At 44.3% G+C, this 21,727-nt stretch overlaps 2 protein-coding genes and 1 long non-coding RNA gene across 3 annotated transcripts; 2 read left to right on the top strand and 1 right to left on the bottom strand.

Annotated features, from left to right (window-relative positions):
- Nucleotides 1–278: 278 nt before the first annotated feature.
- On the top strand, nucleotides 279–10,164 carry LOC122470978. Its single transcript, XR_006294046.1, has 2 exons — nucleotides 279–1,397; nucleotides 10,088–10,164. It is a non-coding gene; the product is annotated as an uncharacterized LOC122470978 (long non-coding RNA).
- DUSP18 (dual specificity phosphatase 18) lies at nucleotides 7,990–14,924 on the bottom strand. Its single transcript, XM_043559254.1, has 2 exons — nucleotides 14,481–14,924; nucleotides 7,990–11,801 (listed from the first exon to the last, which is right to left on the bottom strand). The coding sequence occupies exon 2, from the start codon at nucleotides 11,730–11,732 to the stop codon at nucleotides 11,166–11,168; it is 567 nt and encodes a 188-aa protein (XP_043415189.1). The 5' UTR covers nucleotides 11,733–11,801; nucleotides 14,481–14,924; the 3' UTR covers nucleotides 7,990–11,165.
- An 84-nt stretch (nucleotides 14,925–15,008) lies between these two features.
- CD3H5orf52 (chromosome D3 C5orf52 homolog) lies at nucleotides 15,009–21,727 on the top strand. The gene is made up of 3 exons (XM_043559253.1): nucleotides 15,009–15,274; nucleotides 17,398–17,506; nucleotides 20,356–21,727. Exons 1-3 carry the CDS (start codon nucleotides 15,009–15,011, stop codon nucleotides 20,551–20,553), a joined length of 573 nt encoding a protein of 190 aa, XP_043415188.1. The 3' UTR covers nucleotides 20,554–21,727.

Raw genomic sequence — 21,727 nt, 5'->3', positions numbered from 1 at the left:
AGCTGGCTCTCTAGGGCCTCTTTTTTTTTTTTTTTAATTTTTTTTCAACGTTTATTTATTTTTGGGAGAGAGACAGAGCATGAACGGGGGAGGGGCAGAGAGAGAGAGAGACACAGAATCGGAAACAGGCTCCAGGCTCGGAGCCATCAGCCCAGAGCCCGATGCGGGGCTCGAACTCACGGACCGCGAGATCGTGACCTGGCTGAAGTCGGACACTTAACCGACTGTGCCACCCAGGTGCCCCTCTAGGGCCTCTTTTATAAGGGTACTAATCTCATTTATGATGGGTACACTCTCATGACCCCAACACCTCCCAAAGACCCTGCCTCCTAATACCATCATCTTGGGCATTAAGCTTTCAACATATGAATTGAGGGGGGGTGCGGACACAAATATTCAGACCATAGCAAAAATCTTATGCAAAGAATGAACAGCAGGGCTAGGATTTCACCTCCTAAGTTTTTGGATTCTGCCATATCCTGCTTCCCACTGTGCTCTGAGAACAGAGCCAGGGTGTGAAGTTATGGAGGTATGCAGGGTCTGGCTCAGGTTGACAGGGAGTGTCTGTCATAGAAGCTACCAGCCAGGTATCCCCCAGCTCAGTCAACAAAACATTTTTGTCTTCAGGGGGAAAGAATTACAAATGTTTTGTCAAGGGGAAGTCTAAAAAGATTTGTGGCAAGAGGCTGTTACATGTGTTGAGAGCTTTCTGCTTTGGGTGTCTCTTGGAAACTCTGAGAGGTGGGTAGGATGGTGTATTACTCTGGGTCCTCTGAGAAGCAGACACCAAGGTGGAATGAAAAGTACAAGGGTTTTATGAGGGCAAACGTTTGTGAGAGAAAATGGGAAGGAAGCTGGGGAGGCTGGGAGAGTTGTCAGATCATGATTTAAATCAGACTCTGAGTGGAGGAGAGAGGGGAGCATGGTTGGGGAGAAACGTTCCTGACCATGCTGCAGTCTAAGGAAGGTTCGGCAGGGCCATCAGAGTCCTTGAGCCAAAGAAGCCAACCAGAAGAGTCCCACGTCTCCTAGGACTGGGTCTGCCTTACTGAGTACATCCCTGCTGTACTCAGGAACTGGCTAGAAGGAGTTTGAGGGAAATCAAGCCTCAGCATAAACATGGTGATGGATTTCACCCTGCCCTTGGTCAGTTTTTCTTTCTGTTATTGGAGGTCTGTGGGACACATTCTTAGAATCACCATAGATGCCATTGTCACTTGCATTTTACAGAGTGGGCAGAATTCCAGAAAAATTCCAGGGTCTGTCTGAACTCACAAAGCAGGATGAAAATCCATCTTTTGATTCTCTTTCAAGCTTGTTACGTGATATAGATCCTAAATCCAGAGGTGGAGTTTGAAGGATTCTTAGGGCATTTGGATGTAATATCCCAGAGATAGGTAAGCAGGGTTGTGTGCTTCAGGGTCGAGAGCTAACTGTCCTTGGGGTTTGTAATAGGATCACCATCTTAACACATGTTGTTCAGGGAAATCACCAGGGCCACTATCATGTCACTATTTATCTGACAGGGTATTATGAATTTCACAGAAACTTCTTAAACCACATTAATTCTTTAATTCATCATAAAGAAAGAAAGTAATTCTGGACTTTTAAGGTGGGAAAGTTAGGGGCACCTGGGTGGCTCAGTTTGTTAAGTGTCTAACTCTTGGTTTTGGCTCAGGTCATGATTTTACAGGTTCATGAGTTTGAGCCCTGAATCAGGCTCTGTGCTGGCAGTGTAGAGCCTGCTTGGGGTTCTCTCTCTCTCTCCCTTTCTCTCTGCTCCTCCCCCACTCTCACAGTCCCTGTCTCTCTCAAAATAAATAAATAAGCTTAAAAAAAATAAAGTGGGAAAGTTAAAGGTTCATAAAATCTCACAGAGACCTGGAATCCCTGTTCCAGGCCAGGATGTTGGGCTGTGAGGATCACTTCATTTTCCCCTATTACAGGACTATGTCAAAGCTCCAACATGACCTACTTTTCCTATGTTGTTTGAGTAAAGGGCTACTCTCCTGAGTCTGAAGGAATGAAGTGAACTTTTTGGGAAAAGGACTTGAACCCTCCCAAGAGCCCTTGATCTCAACCTCTTCCACTTAGGATGTGAAATCCTGGTCCTACCACAACCAATTCTGAAAATTAAAAAGATTATTTTCGGGGCGCCTGGGTGGCTCAGTTGGTTGGGCGTCTGACTGTATCTCAGGTCGAGTCTCGCTGTCTGCGAGTTCGAGCCCCACATCGGGCTCCATGCCCGTCACTCAGAGCCTGTTTCCGATTCTGTGCCTGCCATCTGACTCTCTCCCGTCCGCACTCTGTGCCAAGAAAATAAATAAAGGTTAAAAAAAAAAAATTAAAAAAAAAAAAAAAGATTATTTTCAAAAGGAAGATCCAAAATTATATTTCTCCAACTACAAAAAAAAAAAAAATGCATAGAAGGAAATATACCAGTACACTAAAATGCTGACTTCGTTATTGCCTGAAGATAGTATTGTAGGTGGACTATATTTGTTTTCCTTTTTCTGCAAATGGGCACATATTTTTAAAAATAAATTTCTTAGGGTTCCAGTTCTGAGTAAGGTAGAGTAAGCATCATCTGTCCTTCCCCCAAATGCAACTAAAAACACTGGACAGAATGGAGCAGCTCTCTGAGGACTCTGAAAATGAAAGTGTAGCAGGTGGTTTGGGAAAGGGAATCAGATTTGAAGTATTAACAATCTGGCGGTGAGCTTCCTGTTTGTTTTTTGTTCCTGTATCACCTGGCCTGGTCTCAGAGGCAGCGTGACTCCTGGACCTGTGCACTGGACGTGGAAGAAAACAGTCCAAGAGAAGCCATCTTCCTGGTCTGAGGAGTAGAAAGGAGGGCCCCTTTAGAACAAAGTAAGGGAAATCCTCCCCCCCCACCCCGACTTTTCTCTTCTTTTGCCCTATCCCCAGGCAAGCCTCATACTTAAGTTAGAACTCAGGGCAGCAGCAGTGGCAGTGGCAGCTAGGAAAGCATACCAAACTCTGAGGGGAATCCTGCTCTCTGAACAAAAGAACTGTCGCCATAAGAAAAGTGTGTATGGAGGGAGGAAGGGAGGGGCAGGGGGAGGAATTCTCATTACCTTTTATCTCTTCATCCTGTTGCTTGGCCCCCGAGCAGACCCAGTCACAGAATGTATGCTGCAGAGCAGGCAGACCAAAAGGCCCTGATTTCTAGCTGGAGGAACAGGGAATGGGTGGTCTAGAAAACTCGTAAGTGTGGCAGAGATCGTGGAGAAGAGAGAGCTTGAGAAATAGATCCCATAAAGTTCCACATGAACTGGTAGGCTCCATGCATGGATCTGACTCTAAACAGTATTCCAATGACTTCCAGAACTAAACTAGGTAGCCCAGATTACAGACTGGCCCCTGAGTGGCACAAACTTAGGACAGATCTAAACTACATTGCAAAAGTTTTGAAAATTGAAATGACGTTGGAACTATGGCTCTTTTAAAACACAAACTTCAACTGAGTAGATTTTAAAGATCTTATAGGCTTTATTCAACAATTCATGAATCTGGCAGCATCCAATCTAGCAGAAAGAAAGGAGCTCCAAGGAGTTGTACAAAATGAAAGACATTTTTAAACAGAAGGGAGCAGGTACAAGAAAGTTATTTTAGGCAAAACAGTGGGTAGGTTATTGCAAGGTAATTTTTCTTTAGGGGATGGCAGGGATTTATCAGGCAGATTACCTAACTAGTACTGATCATGCAACTTCTGATTGACTGGTTTAATATTCCATTTCTGGTAGAGCCAAAACTGTAATTAAATAAAGTCTCAGTTTGGTGACATGGGGCTCAGCATAAATGACTCCATTTTGTGCTTTGTGTTTGTAGTGTTGTTTTTAACAGTCTATAGGAGGCAGATCAGAACTGAACTTCAATGGGGCAACTGCCTCCTAAAACAAAAACTCACCATTTTCCATAGGATTTAACTAAGACCTACAGCCTCATAACATAGTATTCAAAATGTTCAGGATACAATCCAAAATTACTCTATGTAGAAAGAACGAAGAAAGTCTGAACACTGAGATGACCTGGACGGAATTATTGGAAAAAGACTTTAGAAATGAAAAAACTTAGCAGAAAAATAGAAGCTATAGAAAAAAACTAAATAGAAAGTTTTAAACTAAGAAATTATATTCATCAAAATTAGAAAATATACTGGATGGCCTTAGTAGCAGAATGGAGATGAAAGAGGAAAGTCTGTAAACTTGAAGATAGATCAAGTGGGTGAAATGCCCAACCCTCTCAAAGATGTCCTGCCCAATTTTCTGGAAACAGTGAATGTTACTTTATATGCCAAAAGGAACATTTAGATCTAATTGAGCTTATGGACTTTAAAATGAGGATTACCTGGGGTGCCTGGCTGGCCAAGTCGGTTAAGCTTCTGAGTTCGGCTCAGGTCATAATCCCGAGGTTCACAAATTCAAGCGCTGTGTCGGGCTCTGTGCTTACAGCTTAGAGCCTGGAGCTTGCTTTGGATTCTGTGTCTCCCTCTCTTTCTGCCCCTCTCCTTCACTCATACTCTCTCTCTCTCTCAAAAATAAAAAATAAAAAAAACATTAAAAATAATATGAATATTATCTGGAATGTTGGGCGGGCCTAATCTAATCACATGAATCCTTAAAACAGAGAATTTTCTCTGGCTAGATTTAGAGTGATGCAACAGAGGGAAAAGTCACAGTATTCAAAGTGTGAGAGGGACTCAACCTGCTGGAAAGCCTTTGAAGGAATGTGGGCAGCTTCCAGGAGAAAAGACCAGCCCCCACCTGACAGCAAGGAAATGGGTCTTTTGTGCTACAATTACAAGAAACTGAATTCAGTCAACAACTTCAATACACTTGGAAGCAGAATCCTTCCTTAGTGCCTCCAGTAAAAAACAAGACAAACAACAACAACAACAAAAAAATGCATGTAATTTCAGCCTTATGAAATATCTTGATTTTGGCCTTGTGAGACCCTACGCAAAGGATTCAGTCAAGCCCAACAAGACTTCTGACCTACAGAAATTGTGAAATATTGATAGGTATTGTTTTAAGCCACTGAGTTTGTGGCAATTTGTTCTAGCAGCAAGAGAAAACTAATACATTATCCACTGAACATCAAAGGGAAGTGATTAAGATATTAATTCTAAATAGATTCTGAAAAGTTAAGTATGTATATTATATTCTCTAGTGTAACCTCTAAGAAAACTGTATAAAATTAAAATGGAATACTTTAAAAGTATTCAATAATCCGAAAGACAGCAGGAAACGGGAAACAAATAGAAAAGAGGGCAAATGGAAAACAAAATGGTAGACCTAAATCCAAATATTGATAATTTTGGTCTAAACACACCAATTTAAAGACCTATTGGATGTGTAAAAACAAAATGCAACCATAATGTGTCTCAAAAAAACCCATTTTCAATGTAATGATATAGTAGGTTCAAAGTAAAAGGATGTAAAAGTATGCAAATACTACTCAAAACAAAGCTGGAGTGGCTATATTAATATCAAAGTAGACTTCAAAAACTTAAGAAGGATAAAGAGACATTGCATATTGAAAAAGGGTCAATTCACCATGAAGACATAACAATCCTAAATATGTATGTACCTAACAACAAAGCTTCAAAATACATGAAACAAAAATTAATAGAATTGAAAGGAGGTATAGACAAATCTACAACTTCAGTTAAATATCTCAACACTCTTTTCCCCGTAATCAGTAGAATAAGTAAACAGAAAATCAGGATGAGTGTAAAAGAATTGACACCACCATCACCATCAATCAATAAATTTCAATCAATAAATTTACATTTATTGACCACTCTATCGAAAATAACCTTTTTTCCTCAAGTGCACATAAAGCATTCACCATGATAGACCATATCCTACATGATAAAGTGAACATTGACAAACTAAAAAAAAGTTCATGTTTTTTAAAAATTTAGTTTTGAAAGCAAGAGAGACAGAGCATGAGCGGGGGAGGGGCAGAGAGCAAGAGGGAGACAGAATCTGAGACAGGCTCCAGGTTCTGAGCTGTCAGCACAGAGCCCAATGCGGGACTTGAACTCACAGACTGAGAGATCATGAACTGAGCCGAAGTTGGACATTTAACCCACTGAACCATGCAGGTGCCCCAAATTTAAAAGAAATGAAAGCATACGACTTATGATGTCCTCTTATGATGTTTCATCATGATGGAATTAAATAGAAACCAATAACAGAGAGATGGTTGTAAAATTTTCAAATACTTACAAATTAAAACTATACACTTCTAAGTAATACATGGGTAAAGGAGGACATTTCAAGAGAAATTAGAAAATATTCTGAAATGAACAAAATGAAAATGCAGCATATTAAAATTTATGGGATGCAGGTCTGAAATCAATAATCTAAGTTTCTACTTTATGAAATTAGAAAAAAGAACAAAATAAATTTGAAACAAGCAGAATTGTAGAAATAATAACAGAAATCAAGAAGTAGAAAAGGGGATTGGGGCACCTGGGTGACTCAGTTGGTTGAGCATCTGACTTCAGCTCAGGTCATGATCTCGTGGTTTGTGAGTTCAAGCCCCACGTCCAGCTCTGTGCTGACAGCTCGGAGCCTGGTGCCTGCTTCAGATTCTGTGTCTCCTTCTCTCTCTTCCCATCCCTCGCTCGTGCTCTGTCTCTCTCTGTCTCTCAAAAATAAATAAGTAAATGTAAATAAAAAATTAAAAAAAAGAAGTAGAAAAGGGAAGAACAATAGAGAAAATAAAAAACAAGATAGGTAGTTCTTTATTTCTTTTAATGTTTATTTACTTTTGAGACAGAGAGAGAGAAAGAGAACGAGCGGGGAAGGGGGAGAGAGAGAAAGGGAGACACAGAATCCAAAGCAGGCTCCAGACTCTAAGCTGTCAGCACAGAGCCCAACAAAGGTTCGAACTCACAGATTTCGAGATCATGACCTGAGCTGAAGTCGGAAGCTTAACCGGCTAAGCCACCCAGGTGCCCCGTAGGTGGTTCTTTAAAAAGACTTTAAAAGTTGATAAACCTGTAGCCAGACTAATAAAGAAATAAAGAGAGAAGACAAATTATCAGCACAAAGAATGAAAAGGTGATATCTCTGTGAACCCTGCAGATAATAAAGCTAATAAGGAATACCACACATAAGTCTACATCCATAGATTTGACAATTTCAATGAAATGGAGCTATTCCTCAAAATTCACAAACTACCAAAACTCACCCAAGATGAGATAACTTGAACAACCTTCTAACTATTAAAAGAATTGAATTCATTGTTAAATACTTCTGAAAAAGACATCTCTAGGTCCAGACAGTTTCCCTGGTGAATTCTATCAAACATTTAAAGAAATAACACCAATTCATACATCTCTTTCAGTAAACAGAAGAAGAGAAAATACTTTCCTACTCATCCCTAACTTCCTTAACTTAATAAAGGGTTTCCTTAACTACAAAAACCTATAGTTAACATCATAATTAGTGGTAAAAGATTGAACATTTTCTAAGATCAGGAACAAAGCAAGAATGTCTATTTTCATCCCATATTCATCATCATACTGGAAGTTGTAGCCAGTGTAGTAATAAAGACATTCAGATTGGAAAGGAAGAAATAAAACGATTTCTGTTTGAATATTACATGATTGTCTACATGCAGATTGCCAAGGAATCTACAAAAATGTTCTTAGAAAAGTCATAGGATACAAGGCCAACACACAAAAATCAATTGTATTTCTATATGGTACCAACAATGAACAATTGGAAACCAACATTAAAATTTTTTTTTTTTTTACAATTCCCTCTCAGTGAAATACTTAGGTATAAATACAGTAAAATCTATAAGATTTGTATGCTGAAAAACCACGAAACACTGATTGAAGACATCAAAGACTAACTAAATGGAGAGATATAATATATTCATGGATCAGAAGATTCAACAGAGTAAAGATGGCAATTCTCCCCCAAATTGGCCAATAGATTTAACACATTTTCAATTGAAATCCCAGTAGAAGTTTATTTTTGTTGTTGTTGATACAGACAAGTTGGTTCTAAAATTCATATGAAAGGCAAAGAAACCAGAATAACCCAAACAATTTTTTTTAAAGAAGAAAAATTGGAGGACTCATACTATCAGACTTTAAAACTTACTATAAAGCCACAGTAATCAAGACAGTTATGGTACAGGTGAAGAGAAAGATACATATATTACACAGAATAAAGAATCCAAAATAGACCTAAACAAAGGAGCAAATGCAACCAATAAAGACAGTCTTCAACAAATGTAGTTGAAACCATTAGACATCTATATGAAAAAAATATGAACCTCAAACTAAACCTCACACCTTATACCAAAGGATAATAAAAATAAGTGAAAAATTTAACCCCCCAATCTTTAATATTGGAGAAAAGCTTTGTGCTCTGGGGTTAGGCAAAGAATTCTTAGACATGACACCAAAACAACAATCTATAAAAGGAAAAATTGGCAAGTAGCCCTTCATCAAAATGAAAGACTTTTGTTCTGCAAAAGACATTTCTAAGAGAGATGCAAAGACAAGTCAGACTGGGAAAAATATTTACAAATCTGTATCTCACAAATGACTTGTATCCAGAATATATAAAGAATTCCCAACCCTTAAGAGTGAGAAAACAGTCCAATTTTAAAATGGGCAAAAGAGCTGAATAGACATTTCACCAAAGAAGGCAGGTGGAAGGCAATTAAGTACACAAAAAGATGCTCACCATCATGAACCATTAGGAATATGCAATTGAGCTAATACCACACATCTATCAGAATGGCTAAAATAAAAAGTATTGGCAATACCAAATCCTAGTGAGGAAGTGGATCTCTCATAGTGGAACACAAAACGGTATGCAGCCACTCTGGAAGTCTGGTAGTTATTTTGTGAAGTTAAATATAACCTTTACCATATAACTGATCAATCCCACTCTTGGCATATACCCTAGACAAATGAAAACTTATGTTGACATAAAAACCTATACACAAATGTTTGTAGCAGTTTTATTCAAAATCACCCCAAACTGGAAACAACCCAAATATCCTTCAATGGGTGAATGTTAAAAAACAAACTGTGGTACATCTGCACATTGGAACACTATTTAGCTATAAAAAACAACCTGAATGAATCTCAAAGACATACTAAAGAAGCCAGTCTCCAGAGATTACATCCTCTATGATGCTATGGATGTGACATTCTAGAAAAGGCAAATCTTCAGGAATGGAGAACAGATTGGTGTGTGCCAGAGGCTTGAGTGGAGCGAAGGTTTGACAACAAAGAGGTGGCATCAGATAATTTTTTGGGTGATGGAACTGCTGTGTTCTAACTGCAGAGGTAGTTACACAAATGTGTTAAAACAGAACTGTACATACAAAAAAGTTAATTTTATGGTATATTAATTCAAAGTTTTTAAAAATGAAGATAAAACATGTCCCAATCAATTTCTTTTTAAGAAGGCTATAGAAGAAATTTCCCCCTTGTGTTTATTCCAGAAAGTCTGCTTTGTGGGGGCTCTGCCACACCAGCCCTGGTGTTTGGGGGTCTGTTTATTTGCCTATAAAACGAGAAGTCAGTCTACAGCAGTGATTTTCCTTCTCCCCCACACTCTAAAATTGTACCCTTGGGCATGCCCGTCATGGAAGTGGGGGTGGGGTAGAAGGCATTTGGCTTCCACTGGACTCGACCCACAGAGAAGTTGTGCTTTTGTCTCCTATATTGTTCATTTGAAAACCTCTGGATTAGAATTGCTGGTCTTGAGTCAGATCCTCAGGTCCTTGGGAGGTTTACACCATCTTGGATTTCAGGTTCTATAGGTTGGGCCCACTCATTTGTCCCTTTGTCATGTGCCCTCATAGACCCAGGTGGTTAGCCAGCCCAGGGCACTGGCTTTAGTGGTCAGCAATCTAAACAAGGCCTTTGTGGGGAATCTGGAAGAGTGCTCCTTGCTTTAGGACCCCCAGGGCATGCATGGATTAAATGCAATGGGAACTCTGAAAAGGCTAAGAAGCTAGGCCTCTTCTAAAGTAGGGTGTGAAGGGACTTAAACCATTTTTTTTTTTTTTCACACAGGAGGACTTTTTGGAAGAACATTTTGTAAACAGTAAAGGGTTGTGCAAAGATAGGGGAAATGCCATTGTGAGGATGACCGCGATAACCGGGACCAGCAGGGCCAAAGCATCATTCATGCCTAGAGTTGCTACCATAAGCCCTGACCATGTGTCAGGCACCAAGTTAAGGAATTGCTGAATCTTCATGACAATGCTGGGAGAAAAGGGCTGTAATTGCTTGGACAGATGAGAAAGCTGAGGCTCCAAGAGGTCCCAAATCATATAGGGAGGAGGTGACAAGGCTAGGTTCCAGTCTGCAGCTCTGGCCTTCCAAATCAAGACCTGTGAGAGGAACCCCTGAAGCCTGATGTCAGGCCTGCTCTCCACGTGTGCCTCTAAGAAGGAAACTAATGCCACCATCAAAGGCCGGCGGGGGACTGCCATGGGTACTTTGAGACCTTGCCACCTACAATAGCACTAAAAAAAAAAATTTTTTTTTTAGTTTTATACAATGGAATGCTTTCTTTGAAAACTATGTCATGTGTAAATCCAATCCAGAAAACCAGAGTTGGGTCCCTGTGGCTGAAGGTAGAAGCAGGGTTGGCCTGGGCCCCCAGGGCTCCCAGAGCACCACCTGAAGGCCATTTATCTAGTAGGTTGGCACTGACTGTGAGTGGCACAGGAGGCGCCATGATGCTTAAGGCTCTGGCTTTGGGTTTGAAAGAGTGAAGTGGAATGGTGGCTGACTCGTTTGTGGGTTGGTCGGTCTGCGGGAGGGCAGCAGGCTTCCAAGCTTGCCATATGCTTTAGGCACTGGTCCATTTGTCCTGGGCACTTGCCTCTCTCTCCCATCTGGCCAGCAGCCATGACCTGTCACTCACAGGGTAGGACACTTACCTGCACCATCGTACAGTTAGTGAATTTAATCTTTGAAGATATGGATAATAAGGTTAAAAACTACAGCACCTTTCCTTTTTTTTCTGATCCTTATAAAAGGCATCATCTGTTTTTTCTGTAACAACAGTAGAACGTTTAAGTTCAGATCTCGGTCAACAGCAGATCTGCACCTTTGACCTGGGCACAGAGGCTGGTGAGATGGCTCACAGTGGAATCATCAAATGGACCTCCTTCTCGTAGATGTCAGGGATTACTCCCATAGGGGAGCTGACCATGTGCACGGAGTTCTTGCCAAAGAGCTGGAACTCATAGTGGATGAGCTGCTCCCAAAAGCCATTGTTGGGCCGGATGATGGGCCGGCATGACTTGGTCCACGTGTGGGCGTCCAGCAGGGACATGGCATGGTACTTCATGAGGTAGGCAAGGCAGAGGGCAGCTGAGCGGCTCACGCCAGCAGCGCAGTGCAGCAGTGTGCGGCCCTGCTTCATCTCCACACTGTGGATGTGGTCAGCAATGGGGTCAAAGAAGTCACAGAGACGTGAGATGGGTGTGTCAGCCACTGGCACCTGTACATACTGGATGTCCTCGTATAAAGTGTTCACCACTTCTACTGAGACATTGATGACCGTGGTGATCCGGTTGCTGGAGAGCATGAGCTTGTTGTTGGCAGCCACCCCATTGCTGATGTATAGGCTGCTGGTGATCTGTGAGAGGCCGCTGACTGATGGCTGCCGGAACTGAACCGGAAAGGTACACGGGGGTGCTGTCATCAGGCCAGTGGGTCAGCGGCCAGTGAGGCACAAAGGCTGCATCTTTCTGCTAGGCTGTGCCATGGGAAACTGCAAGGAGGGAGAGAATGTTTAGAGAGCAGGAGCCCAGCTGGGCCAGAAAGCCAACTGCAGGGGATTCCTGGGAAATGGATGGATGGATCTACAGCAGAATCCCCAAGGTGGTCTTCTGGCCATCACAGCAGAATTAGCCAGAGAACTTATCTTCAAGTCTGGAACTCAAGGCCTCCCTTGAGGGGCTCCATGTCTCTAGCTGGGTAGGCTGACTGGTGTCCATCAGATGTGGCCTGGCCTCTCTACCTAGATTCACACGGCCCTCTTCTCCCTCTAAGTGGGAACTTCTCACACAGCTTTACTTCTCTTCTGACTTTATGCTTAAATCATGAGACTCTGAACCAGTGATATGGTACCAGAGCCTACTGTGCTGGGAGTCACTAGTGGTATAAGAGGACGTAGGGTCTCAGCTTCCCCCCTTCAAGAACTACCCCTTTGAAGAGACCAGATGTGCCCCTGTAAAAGTGACGTAAATCACAGAATACTACATCACTAACCAAGTTCCTACACCTTGCCTCTAAGGAATGCCTGGGGAAGAGGGTGGCTGAAAGCTTCCTGGAGGCCAGCATAAGGCACACTATATAGCAGCTCCCAGGAGCAAGTGCAGAGAAGCAGAGGGGCCTCAGGTAGACAAGCTACACCAGCATGATGCTGTGTGCAGCAGGGCTGTGGCATGCACCCCATGGAGGGGCATAGCCCTGCTTTCTCCTAAGAAATCCCTGGCCCTTCACTCTCCTAGTCTTGAACATAGCTGTAAAAAAAAATAGCACATTTTCACATGTTCCACTGAAATAGGAATATTCATATTTAAAGCACACTTGTCAAGGCCAAATAGCAGCCTTCATCAGGCATAGACAAATGAGGAGCAGAAGTTCTGTTCCCCTGCTTAATAGCTGCCCACTGTCAGGATGAGATAGAGCCCCTTGGCTTGGCTGTCAAGGCCATTTGTGGTCTGGCTCCTGCCCATCTCTAGCCTCTTATTAGCTTTTCCTACATCCTGAAGGGCTTTAGCTAGGCTGAGCCATTAGCAGTGCCTTATGGACACCTGGTTCTCTCTGGCCCAGGGCCTTTGCTGCTCTCTCAGCCCAGAACCCTCTTTCCCTACAAGCCTATCAGATCCTGATCTATTCCATTCAGCAGAAGACTTGGGATCTTAGTCAAGGGTCACTTCCTGAGGGAAACCTCCTGGAACCATACCCCTCTCCCACATTTGATCAAGCCCCTGCTCCAGGCTTTCTAAGCCCTGAGTGTTTTTCTTCCTACCATTTCCTGAAGATGGGGTTTTGCCTTGATTTGTCTGTGAGTTCTATTGAGATTCACTGTAACTATCTTTACTTCTACCATATCACTAATGCTAAGTTCTGTGTCCCTACAAGTAGGTGCTTGATAAATATTTGTTAAACGAAGGAATGACTCTAACAGCCACAACTCGGCGTTCTGAGAGATCTTCTGGAAAAGATGAGTTCCCTGGCTTTTTTTTTTTTGTCTAGAATTTGGGCAAAGAGCTTAGTAGAAGTAAGAATGATTCCTAAGCTGCTGGAGAGGATGGCCAAAGGCTACATAGGCAAATCCTACCAGCCAATGCCCCAAAGCATCAGGCTCACCTCAGGAATGGCAGATGGGGTGTTTGTTCTAAAGGTCATGTGGGGGCAGAGAAAAATCCCCTCAAAACTCAGTTGAAAGCCTAAATGCTATGGGATGTCCATTACCCAAAATGAAGGATCTTTATCGCCCGAAAATCCAGAGAAAAGTGGACTGAGGGTCCCCAAAATTAGTGCCCAGTGGGTAACAGGTATAGAGGATGCTATTGATCACAGTGACAAAAAGTTTGCAGAGAATACACTTCTCTTGAAGGTGAGGGTAGTGATGGGAGGAGACATTTTCATGCTAGTCAAGAAATATTTATCAGGCTCTGTATTAGGTGCCAGGAAAATCAAGTGTAAAAGAGAGTGATGGCCCTTCCTCACAGAGCAAAAAGTCCAGTAAGAGAGACAGAAGACATTAAATAGACAATAATAAGCACAACAGAGCTGGAAAACAGGGAAAACAGTGCCTATCTTATAAGGATCTTCTGAGGATGAAATGAGGTAACCTAGGTAAAGTGCTTAACAGGGCCTGGCACAGAGTAAGCTATGGTAACTAGCTGCTGTTAAGGACGTTGAAATGCAGGGCATTATGGGAGTGAAGAGTAAAAGGATTTATTTCAGGCTGGGGGTGAGGGAGTTGCAATGATTGCCTCAAGAAATGACACAAAGATTTGAAAAATATTCAGCATGAAGGGGAGGGTGGTGGAGATTAATTTCACCGTTTTATAGCCTACAAAGCCTTTGGCTTCCCTCATCTGGTTCTGTCTTCAAACCAACATAACAGGCTGGTGTCTGGAGTTAGTATCTCCATTATACACACGGGGAAAGTGAGATAAAGAGGAGAAAAGGATCTATCTAGGGTCACGAAGCAAGGTCCTAAAGCTGATCTTTATGGTCTCATTATGGGCGAGAAAAGTCAGCAAACACCGCGGGGCGTTCATTAATACTGGGTTAAAAGCATGGAACGAGGTCCACGGGTTGACCAGAGCAAATAGCCCCTTCCAGGGGTGAGTCACATAGGTTTCCTGGGGGAGTTAATGTTGGAATAGGCTCTTTCGCCTGCTGAGTGTTAAGACCCCCATAATCTTACCTTTCTCTCGTGGGCGAGAGAGCAGGTTCGTTCAGGAAGCAACCTCTCCCGAAGTGGGCGAGGGTCTCGGGGAGAGAGAAGACCCGTCACCACCATCCGGGAGCCACAATCCCGGGCCGTCCCACGCTCTGGTTTCCATAGCGATGGTCCTTCCTCGCGGTGAGGGATCCTCAGGGCCGGGTCTTCGGAGAAACCCCGGCCTCCTCTCCGCTCTCTGGAGCTGTCCCGCCCGCCCTCGCCAGGTTACCCGCCCCTCGATCACGCCCGGGCCACATCAGTTTTAGCGGTGAGGTAGTATCTGCCACGCTCTCCGCAGCCCGCTGAGTCTCGCCCAGCTCGTTTCCACGGCAACGCGCCCGGCCGCAGTACGGCGGCCGCCGAGGGACAATCCTGCCGCGTCCGCAGCCCCCGGGGCTCCCGGCACAAGTCCCGCCTCCAGGTCCCACCTAGTCCCCCGGGCAACGCGCTTGGGGTTGCGCAACGTGTGCGCCCTGGGACTCACTCTGTGTCCGCCCGCGCCCTCCGAGCATGGCTTATCATCTGGTTACCATTTCTGAGTCGTTCTCCAGTGTGGTAGACGCGGCTGCCCAGCAACCCAGGCCCTCGGTCACATGGAACCTGGGCTCGCCTTTGGGTTATTTGACCGCCGCCCAGGCCACCACCAGTTCCGGCACCACCCCGGCCTGGACCTTCCAGCGCGAGAGGCTCGGCTCTCACCCCGAAATCAACGTAGGGACCCACCCGCAGATCTGCTTCCTGCGGCCGCGGACAGCGCAGCTGCCGGTGCTCTTCAGGTGCGGCCCAGGTGCCCAGGGCTTTGCTCAGACCTGGAAATCTCTCAGATCCCCGCTCCCCCAGCGGCCTTGGGACTCCCCCCCGCCCCCCCCACCCCCACCCTTGGCTCTCCCAGAGCCCCGAGCCCCTCAGAGCCTGGCACTTCGTGAAACTACAAGAGAGTCTGGATTTCTCGCAGGTGCGAGCCCCTCAGCTCCTTCCCAGTCCAGCTCCTCGCATCCCCGGGAGCCCAAACGCCCTCAGCCCGGACTCCCAGGAAAAGTTGGAATCTCCATCTCCCACCCACATGTCTTCCAAATCTCCCGGGCCCTTCAGTCACCCAAGCTTGACATCTCGTGGCGCCAGGGTCCCCAGCGCCCTTTGGGCCAGCCTTGAATTTCCTTAGAGCCTAGCAAGTCCCAGGCCCCCTCAGGCCTCTGACATCCCCGTCCTCAGCCTCTCTGTTCCCCAGTAGTCCTGACAAAGCCCCTCAGCTCAGCTCCAGTCCCCACAGACTCAAACTTCCCCTCCTTCCCGTCCATTCCACAACCCTGGCAGCATCCTCTAGGCTCCCACAAAGGCTTTGGGTTGGAAAGCAATTTGGTTCAAAATGACCACTTATTACTTGAAAGGGGATATGTACAGTCACTGCCCCCGCCCCCCCCTTTTAAATTTTCCCAGGAAGTATTGGTAAATTTGGTGCACCACTGAGTGGGTGAAGAGTGTTTTATATTACCTTTAAATATTTTTGGTCTTTTTAAAAAAAAAAAAAAGGAATTAGGAGACTTTCGTATGTGAGCATCTTTTTGTATGTGAGCCTTTTTCATTTCATGCCTTTGCTGTCAGAAAAATGTAAATGCGGGACTGGGGACATTTGTTTATACTAGTCTGAAAATGTAAAAACATTCATAAAACTTTGAAATTGGCTGAAAGTAAACTAGAAAAACATTTTTTAATCCTTCAAAATGTTTTAACCTTTAAAAATTGCCCTTTTTGTCCTATCAAAGTAATATACACTTATAGGAAAACCATACCAGACAAACAAGCAAAATGTATGGCCACATACAACCACCGTGTATATTTTTCCTGATCCATTCATATATATGTACCACAACATAGTGATACATCTTTTAGGGGAAAATTTTGTCACAAGAAAGTTCACTCTTGTGTTACCTATCTGCTCCCCCCTCCTCTAATACACCATGGATGTCTGTTTTATTCATGGCTGCATAGTATTTTATTGCATGACCTAATTATGATTTATTCAATTGCTTCCCTATTGTACATTTAGTTTACAAATTTTAGGAAGAAAATATGAAGAATTATTTTGAAATAGGCAAAAACACTTAAAGGTACATATTTGCAAAACCATTTCATGGTGCAACCAAATTATCAAAAAGTGAAAACTTGGCATATCCATTTTTGACCCAAATTCTTCATTTTGGCCAAATTTTTATCTCTAGTTTCACCTGGAGCACTTGGCTCCATTCTGTTCCCCTCCCCACCCCACCTGCCTCCCTCCCATCCCATCTTTATTTCTCATCTCAGAGAGTTTTCTCAAGCCTTTCTCCACCACAGATTTCCCTCACTTTTCTAGACTTTTTCCAAACCTTCTTCCCTTAGAATTTCCCTATTAACCAGCCTAACCTCCAAACCTCTCTTTTTCCCTGCTTCCCCTGATCCCTCCCCCTTCCAGTCTTTCTTAGACCTAGGCTCTGGAGCAAATGCTCCCCTCCTCACCTCCCTCTGACCCTTATCGTACAACTTTTGCTCCTTTCCACTAAGACCCCCACCTTCCATCTCATCCTACATTTTCTCCTTAAGATGGCTGCTTCTGAGGACAGTTCTGAGTCCTGTTCACACTTTTCTTGTGGACTGCTATGGGCCTTTCTACATCCTTCTCAGGATGGCTTTTCCTTTCAACATCCAGGAAATACCCCTTTAGTGCATTTTCTGCAAGAGGAGTAGCCTAGGCCTACTCCTTTGCTCCTCTGACAATTATGACAGAGTTGTGTCTCTCCTAAGAATATCCTGGAGAAGTCTTAGTCATCCCCCTAGGACCCCAGCAAATCAGTCCCTGTCCTAGCCCTGCCATATGTCCCCAGCCATCTCACCCCGCACCACTTTTCCCTTCCATTTCCAGCTTAATGAATTCCAGTGAAGCAGCAGTGAAAAAATTTTTACCCAAGAGCAACTTACCCCCGGTGATTATTCGTGACAACCTCAGTGCACAACGAGTCTATGAGATGGAGGTAAAGTCATCAAAAGCTTTTGGCTTAGAGGACATTAGTGGCTTGACCCGTGTTCACTTCACTCTCCCCAGTAGCCTTGGGGGTGCAGATTACAGATCTCAGAGGTGATAGGGGGCCATCAAGGTGCTTTAAAGCTAGTCCCATTTTACAGAGGAGGCAACTGAGATTCAGGGTTACTGATTTACCCCAGATGTCCTAGCTATTCTTGGGCTGCGGGAGCTAGGGAGAGGATTCTGTTTCTTGGCTCTTGTGGCATTTCTCCCCCTCCAATCATGTTATTTCTCTATTTAGGGAATCCATAAATGGATTCTACTATATCCTGTAGAAAGAAATCTTGGGTCTTAGAGTTTGAAGTGGCATCAACACTATTCGGTCTGTTTTTTCCCTCAGAGATTCCCCCTGTTTTCCGGAGGAGAACTGAAGCCCACCCCCCCTTTTTTTTTTTGCTTTTAAGTAGGGTTAGACCTGCTTACCCAAAAGCCCACAGAAGAATGGGAAAGAAAACAGTGTTTTCACCACACAGGCTCAATTAATTCATTAAATATATCATTAGGGACTTTTTGGGATAGGCACTGTGTTGGGCACTAGGAAGAGGCTGGTGAACACAATGGACTATGAGGATGTACTCATTTCTTCAAGCAGAGCAGGCAGCCCAGAGTTGAGTTGCTGCCCCCTTCTTGACTCTACTGACTTCTCTCCAACATTCCAGGCCCAAATCTGGATGGGCCTATGAGATTCTGACATTAAAAAGAGTAGAAGAGGCTCAGGAGATGATGCTAAATCCTCTTAAAGGTCTTAGAGGCCAAAAGAAGAGCAGGGGTCTGGGTGTTTCTCCTTCTGCTAAACTTCAATGGCACAGTTAGTGGAAAGAGGGTGGACTTGGCAATGGGCAAGCCAGCTTTGTGTGACCTTGGGGAATCACATTTCCTGTAGGACTCTTTCTCATTTGTAAACTAGGATCTATTAGGATCCTTTTGGTTGCAGGTGACTCAAACTGAACTTGAACTAGTACAAGTAAATAGAGAACAATGTGTTTACATAATCAAGGATAGGTAGGGCAGGATCACCAATGTTTGGGATGAGAGGAGCCAGAGGCTCCAATACCATTGGATGTATCTTCCATTTTCCCTTTTCATCTCTTTCCTGTGTCTTTTTGCATGTTGGCTGGCTATCCCTGGGGAGCATGGCCCCAGGAAACCTTGGCCTGTAGCCTAGAAAGGAAATGGAGTGTTTCCACTGTTGCTCACATTAGACAATTCCTGGAGAAGGACTCCTATTGGCCCAGGATGTGTCACTGGTCCATTGTTGCCCCGGTCAGTGTGGCCAGTGGGTATGAGCTATTCTGATTGGCTCAGGATGGATTGGGGGTCAATTCCTATAACCAGTGGGGGAGGGGATGTTATACCTCTGGCAAATGGGTTGAGGATCCCTGAGATACTATAACTGGAGACTCTCCTGAGGTGCTTTATATGTACCAGAGGGCTGTGCCAAGCACCCTCCAGCCATCCAGAAGTTCTCCTTTTAAAGCTATATCGAGCCCTTATGTGTTTTAGATACTCAGTGTCCATTATGTATTATTAACCTACTTACTAGTTCAGGAAATTGAGGCTCAGAGAGATGGAGTAAATTCATTAAGATCATACAGTGCATCATTGTAGAATTGCAAACCTGGGTCTGACTGACCACGGTATGGGACATCTTCCCTTAAGGACAAAGACTATCTTCTCCTTATTTGTAGACCTGGTGACTTGCTAAGGGCCCAGCATGGCAGTCTTTCTGTCTCCCCACAGAAAGGAAAAGAGGCACATTAGGCAAAGAGGCAGCTTTGACTAGCCACTGATTTCTCAGGACCTTGACAAGAACAGCAAAGGCCTTGTGTCTTGGGAATAATCTGAGCACACAGAGAGAAATCACCCACCCTCCCTCTTTATCCCTTGTTCCCAAGATCCACTTAGGTTCTTTAACTCCCTTTGTCACATAATCATGGCAACACTGACTGGCCTTTATGGAGTTTTCCTTTGCTTATATTTTGCTGGGTTTTGAGACAGCATCCATTTTTAGAGTCCCTGGGAGAGTTTGTGAAAATGTCAACCCCAAGATCACCTCCCACCTGATTCTTATTTCACACGCCCAACGCTTCCCCATCCTTCAAAACCCAACCCCAATTTATATGTCACTCTTACAGGAGGCTTTTCTTGATATCTCCCTTCTTTGAACTCTGTATTTTTAGGGATATGGCACCCTGTGCCTCACTTAGAAATATTTGGGCATGTGCCCCACCTTCCTGACTATGTTGTAGTTGTTATGAAGACCTGTGGTTGATTTTTGTTAGTATCCTCCTCACAGCTAGCTCATTGGAATAAGTACATGAGTGAATAAGATAGAGAATGTGCCTTCCCAGAGCTTCTAGTCTTGTTGGGGACAGGACGGAAATGATATGATAGATGAAATAAGTAGAGTTCAGTGTGATACAGAGGATGTCGCAGACAATATGTGGTAAGCACTGAATGAATCATAGGGACGGGGTGATAGGATTTGAAGAGGAGGAGGAACAAGATGGTCTTTTCCTCCACCCTCCCCACCCGCACCTCTTTCTGACCAGTTTTCAAATAGAGATGTTGAGGTCAAAATCAGGCCCCTGGGCTGCAGACTGTTGGAGGTACTCTAGGGGTAATCTAGCTCAATGCCCACATTTTACAAATAGGGAAACTGAGGTTCCCTATGAGTCAATATATTTATGGAATATTGGGTCCATCTGGCACATTTTCCACCCCCATATCAGCAGCATGAGCATTTCTCTTTCTGTGAAGTAGCCTCTTCATCCTAACGTCGCCTCTGTTTTTTGTCAGATAAGAGCTTCAGACAAGACCAAGAGAAAGATGAGCCACTTGTATGACCATCTGAAGAAAAAGTTCATGACCGACCAGCTCAGAAAGCTGGGGTGCTGGAGACGGGAATCCATGAACATCCAGCAGTACCTGGATAGCATCCAAGTATGCAAGGTCCAGTTCAACCTCCATCCTCACAGGAAAAGCCAGCCACCCTAGTCAAGGCAGAATAATCTGCCCCTGAACCATGATGACACTAGACTACAGGAGGAGGAGACTTAGAAACTAGCCAGCCTACACCATCACAGAACCATAATAAACTAAGATCAGTGGACAGTGGAGCACGAAAACCCTCAGCCACTGTAATATTCCTTCCCCTACCCATCCCATCTGTTCTGGTAAAGGTGATCCTGAAGGTCCTGTAGCTGCCTAACTGGGAGGAGGCTGAATCAAGCTGGTTTCCATGGTTAAGGCAAAGATCGACCTCTGGTACCCATGTGTCTGAAGTGAAATGTTAGGCCAGGTGTCCTGGGACAGTAGTACCTTAAATGGGAAGGATTCAATAGTGCCACTGCCTAGTGGTAAGGGGGTCAAGGTGGGGCATTGGACAGACCTAGGTTAAGGGCTATATCTGCTACCCCTCAGCTGTGTGACTTTGTAACCTCTCTGAGCCTCTGTTTTCCTATCTGAAAGAGTGGGCTAGTAGTGAGGGAACCAACCTCCAAGAACTGGTGTGAGGATGTGGTGTGTGGTGTGGTTGGCCTGGGGCCTGCTGATGGCTCTTATCATGATGGCTCCCGTTGGCTTCCAGCCTTGCCAGTTCTCACTTCCTGGCCTGCCTGCTGTTCCAACTACACTCTTGACAGTTCTCACATTGTGCCTTTACATGCACAGGCCCCTTATCCAGAACACTCCTTCAGCCCCCCAGGGCTGTCAGAAAACTCTTCATCTTTCAGTTTATCTCAATGCCATTTCCTGCAAAGTGTTTCTGACCTCCTCTGCCTCCTGCCTGACCCTTCTCCCACCCTGCCTTTGTCACATGGGTTTCTTCTCCCCTCTGAACTTGGATTACCCAGGGTGGCTTCATTCTGCCTTAGGTGGTAGCTGTTTGGGCATTTGTCCTAACCCCGATTAGATGGTACGGACTTCAAGAGCAGGGACGAAGGATCCTCCAAGATTCAGTCCAGGCTTCTTCTGTGACACTTGCCCCACCTGGCCCCAGTGGAAAAGGCCACTCCTTCCTGTGCCCACACCTCTGTCTGCACTGAGTATATGGTTGGCCATTTCTTGTTTGCTCACTGTCTCCCTAACCAGATTGTGAATGTCTTAATGGCAGGAACCCTGACTTACTCATCTGTAACCACAATGCCTAGTAAATGGAGTAGGCACTTGG

The sequence above is a fragment of the Prionailurus bengalensis genome, chromosome D3 (assembly GCF_016509475.1).
Source record: "Prionailurus bengalensis isolate Pbe53 chromosome D3, Fcat_Pben_1.1_paternal_pri, whole genome shotgun sequence".
In the NCBI taxonomy this organism is placed as follows: domain Eukaryota; kingdom Metazoa; phylum Chordata; class Mammalia; order Carnivora; family Felidae; genus Prionailurus; species Prionailurus bengalensis.
The sequence above is the reverse complement of the archived record's forward strand: the minus strand, read 5'-3'. Positions and strand labels throughout refer to the sequence as shown.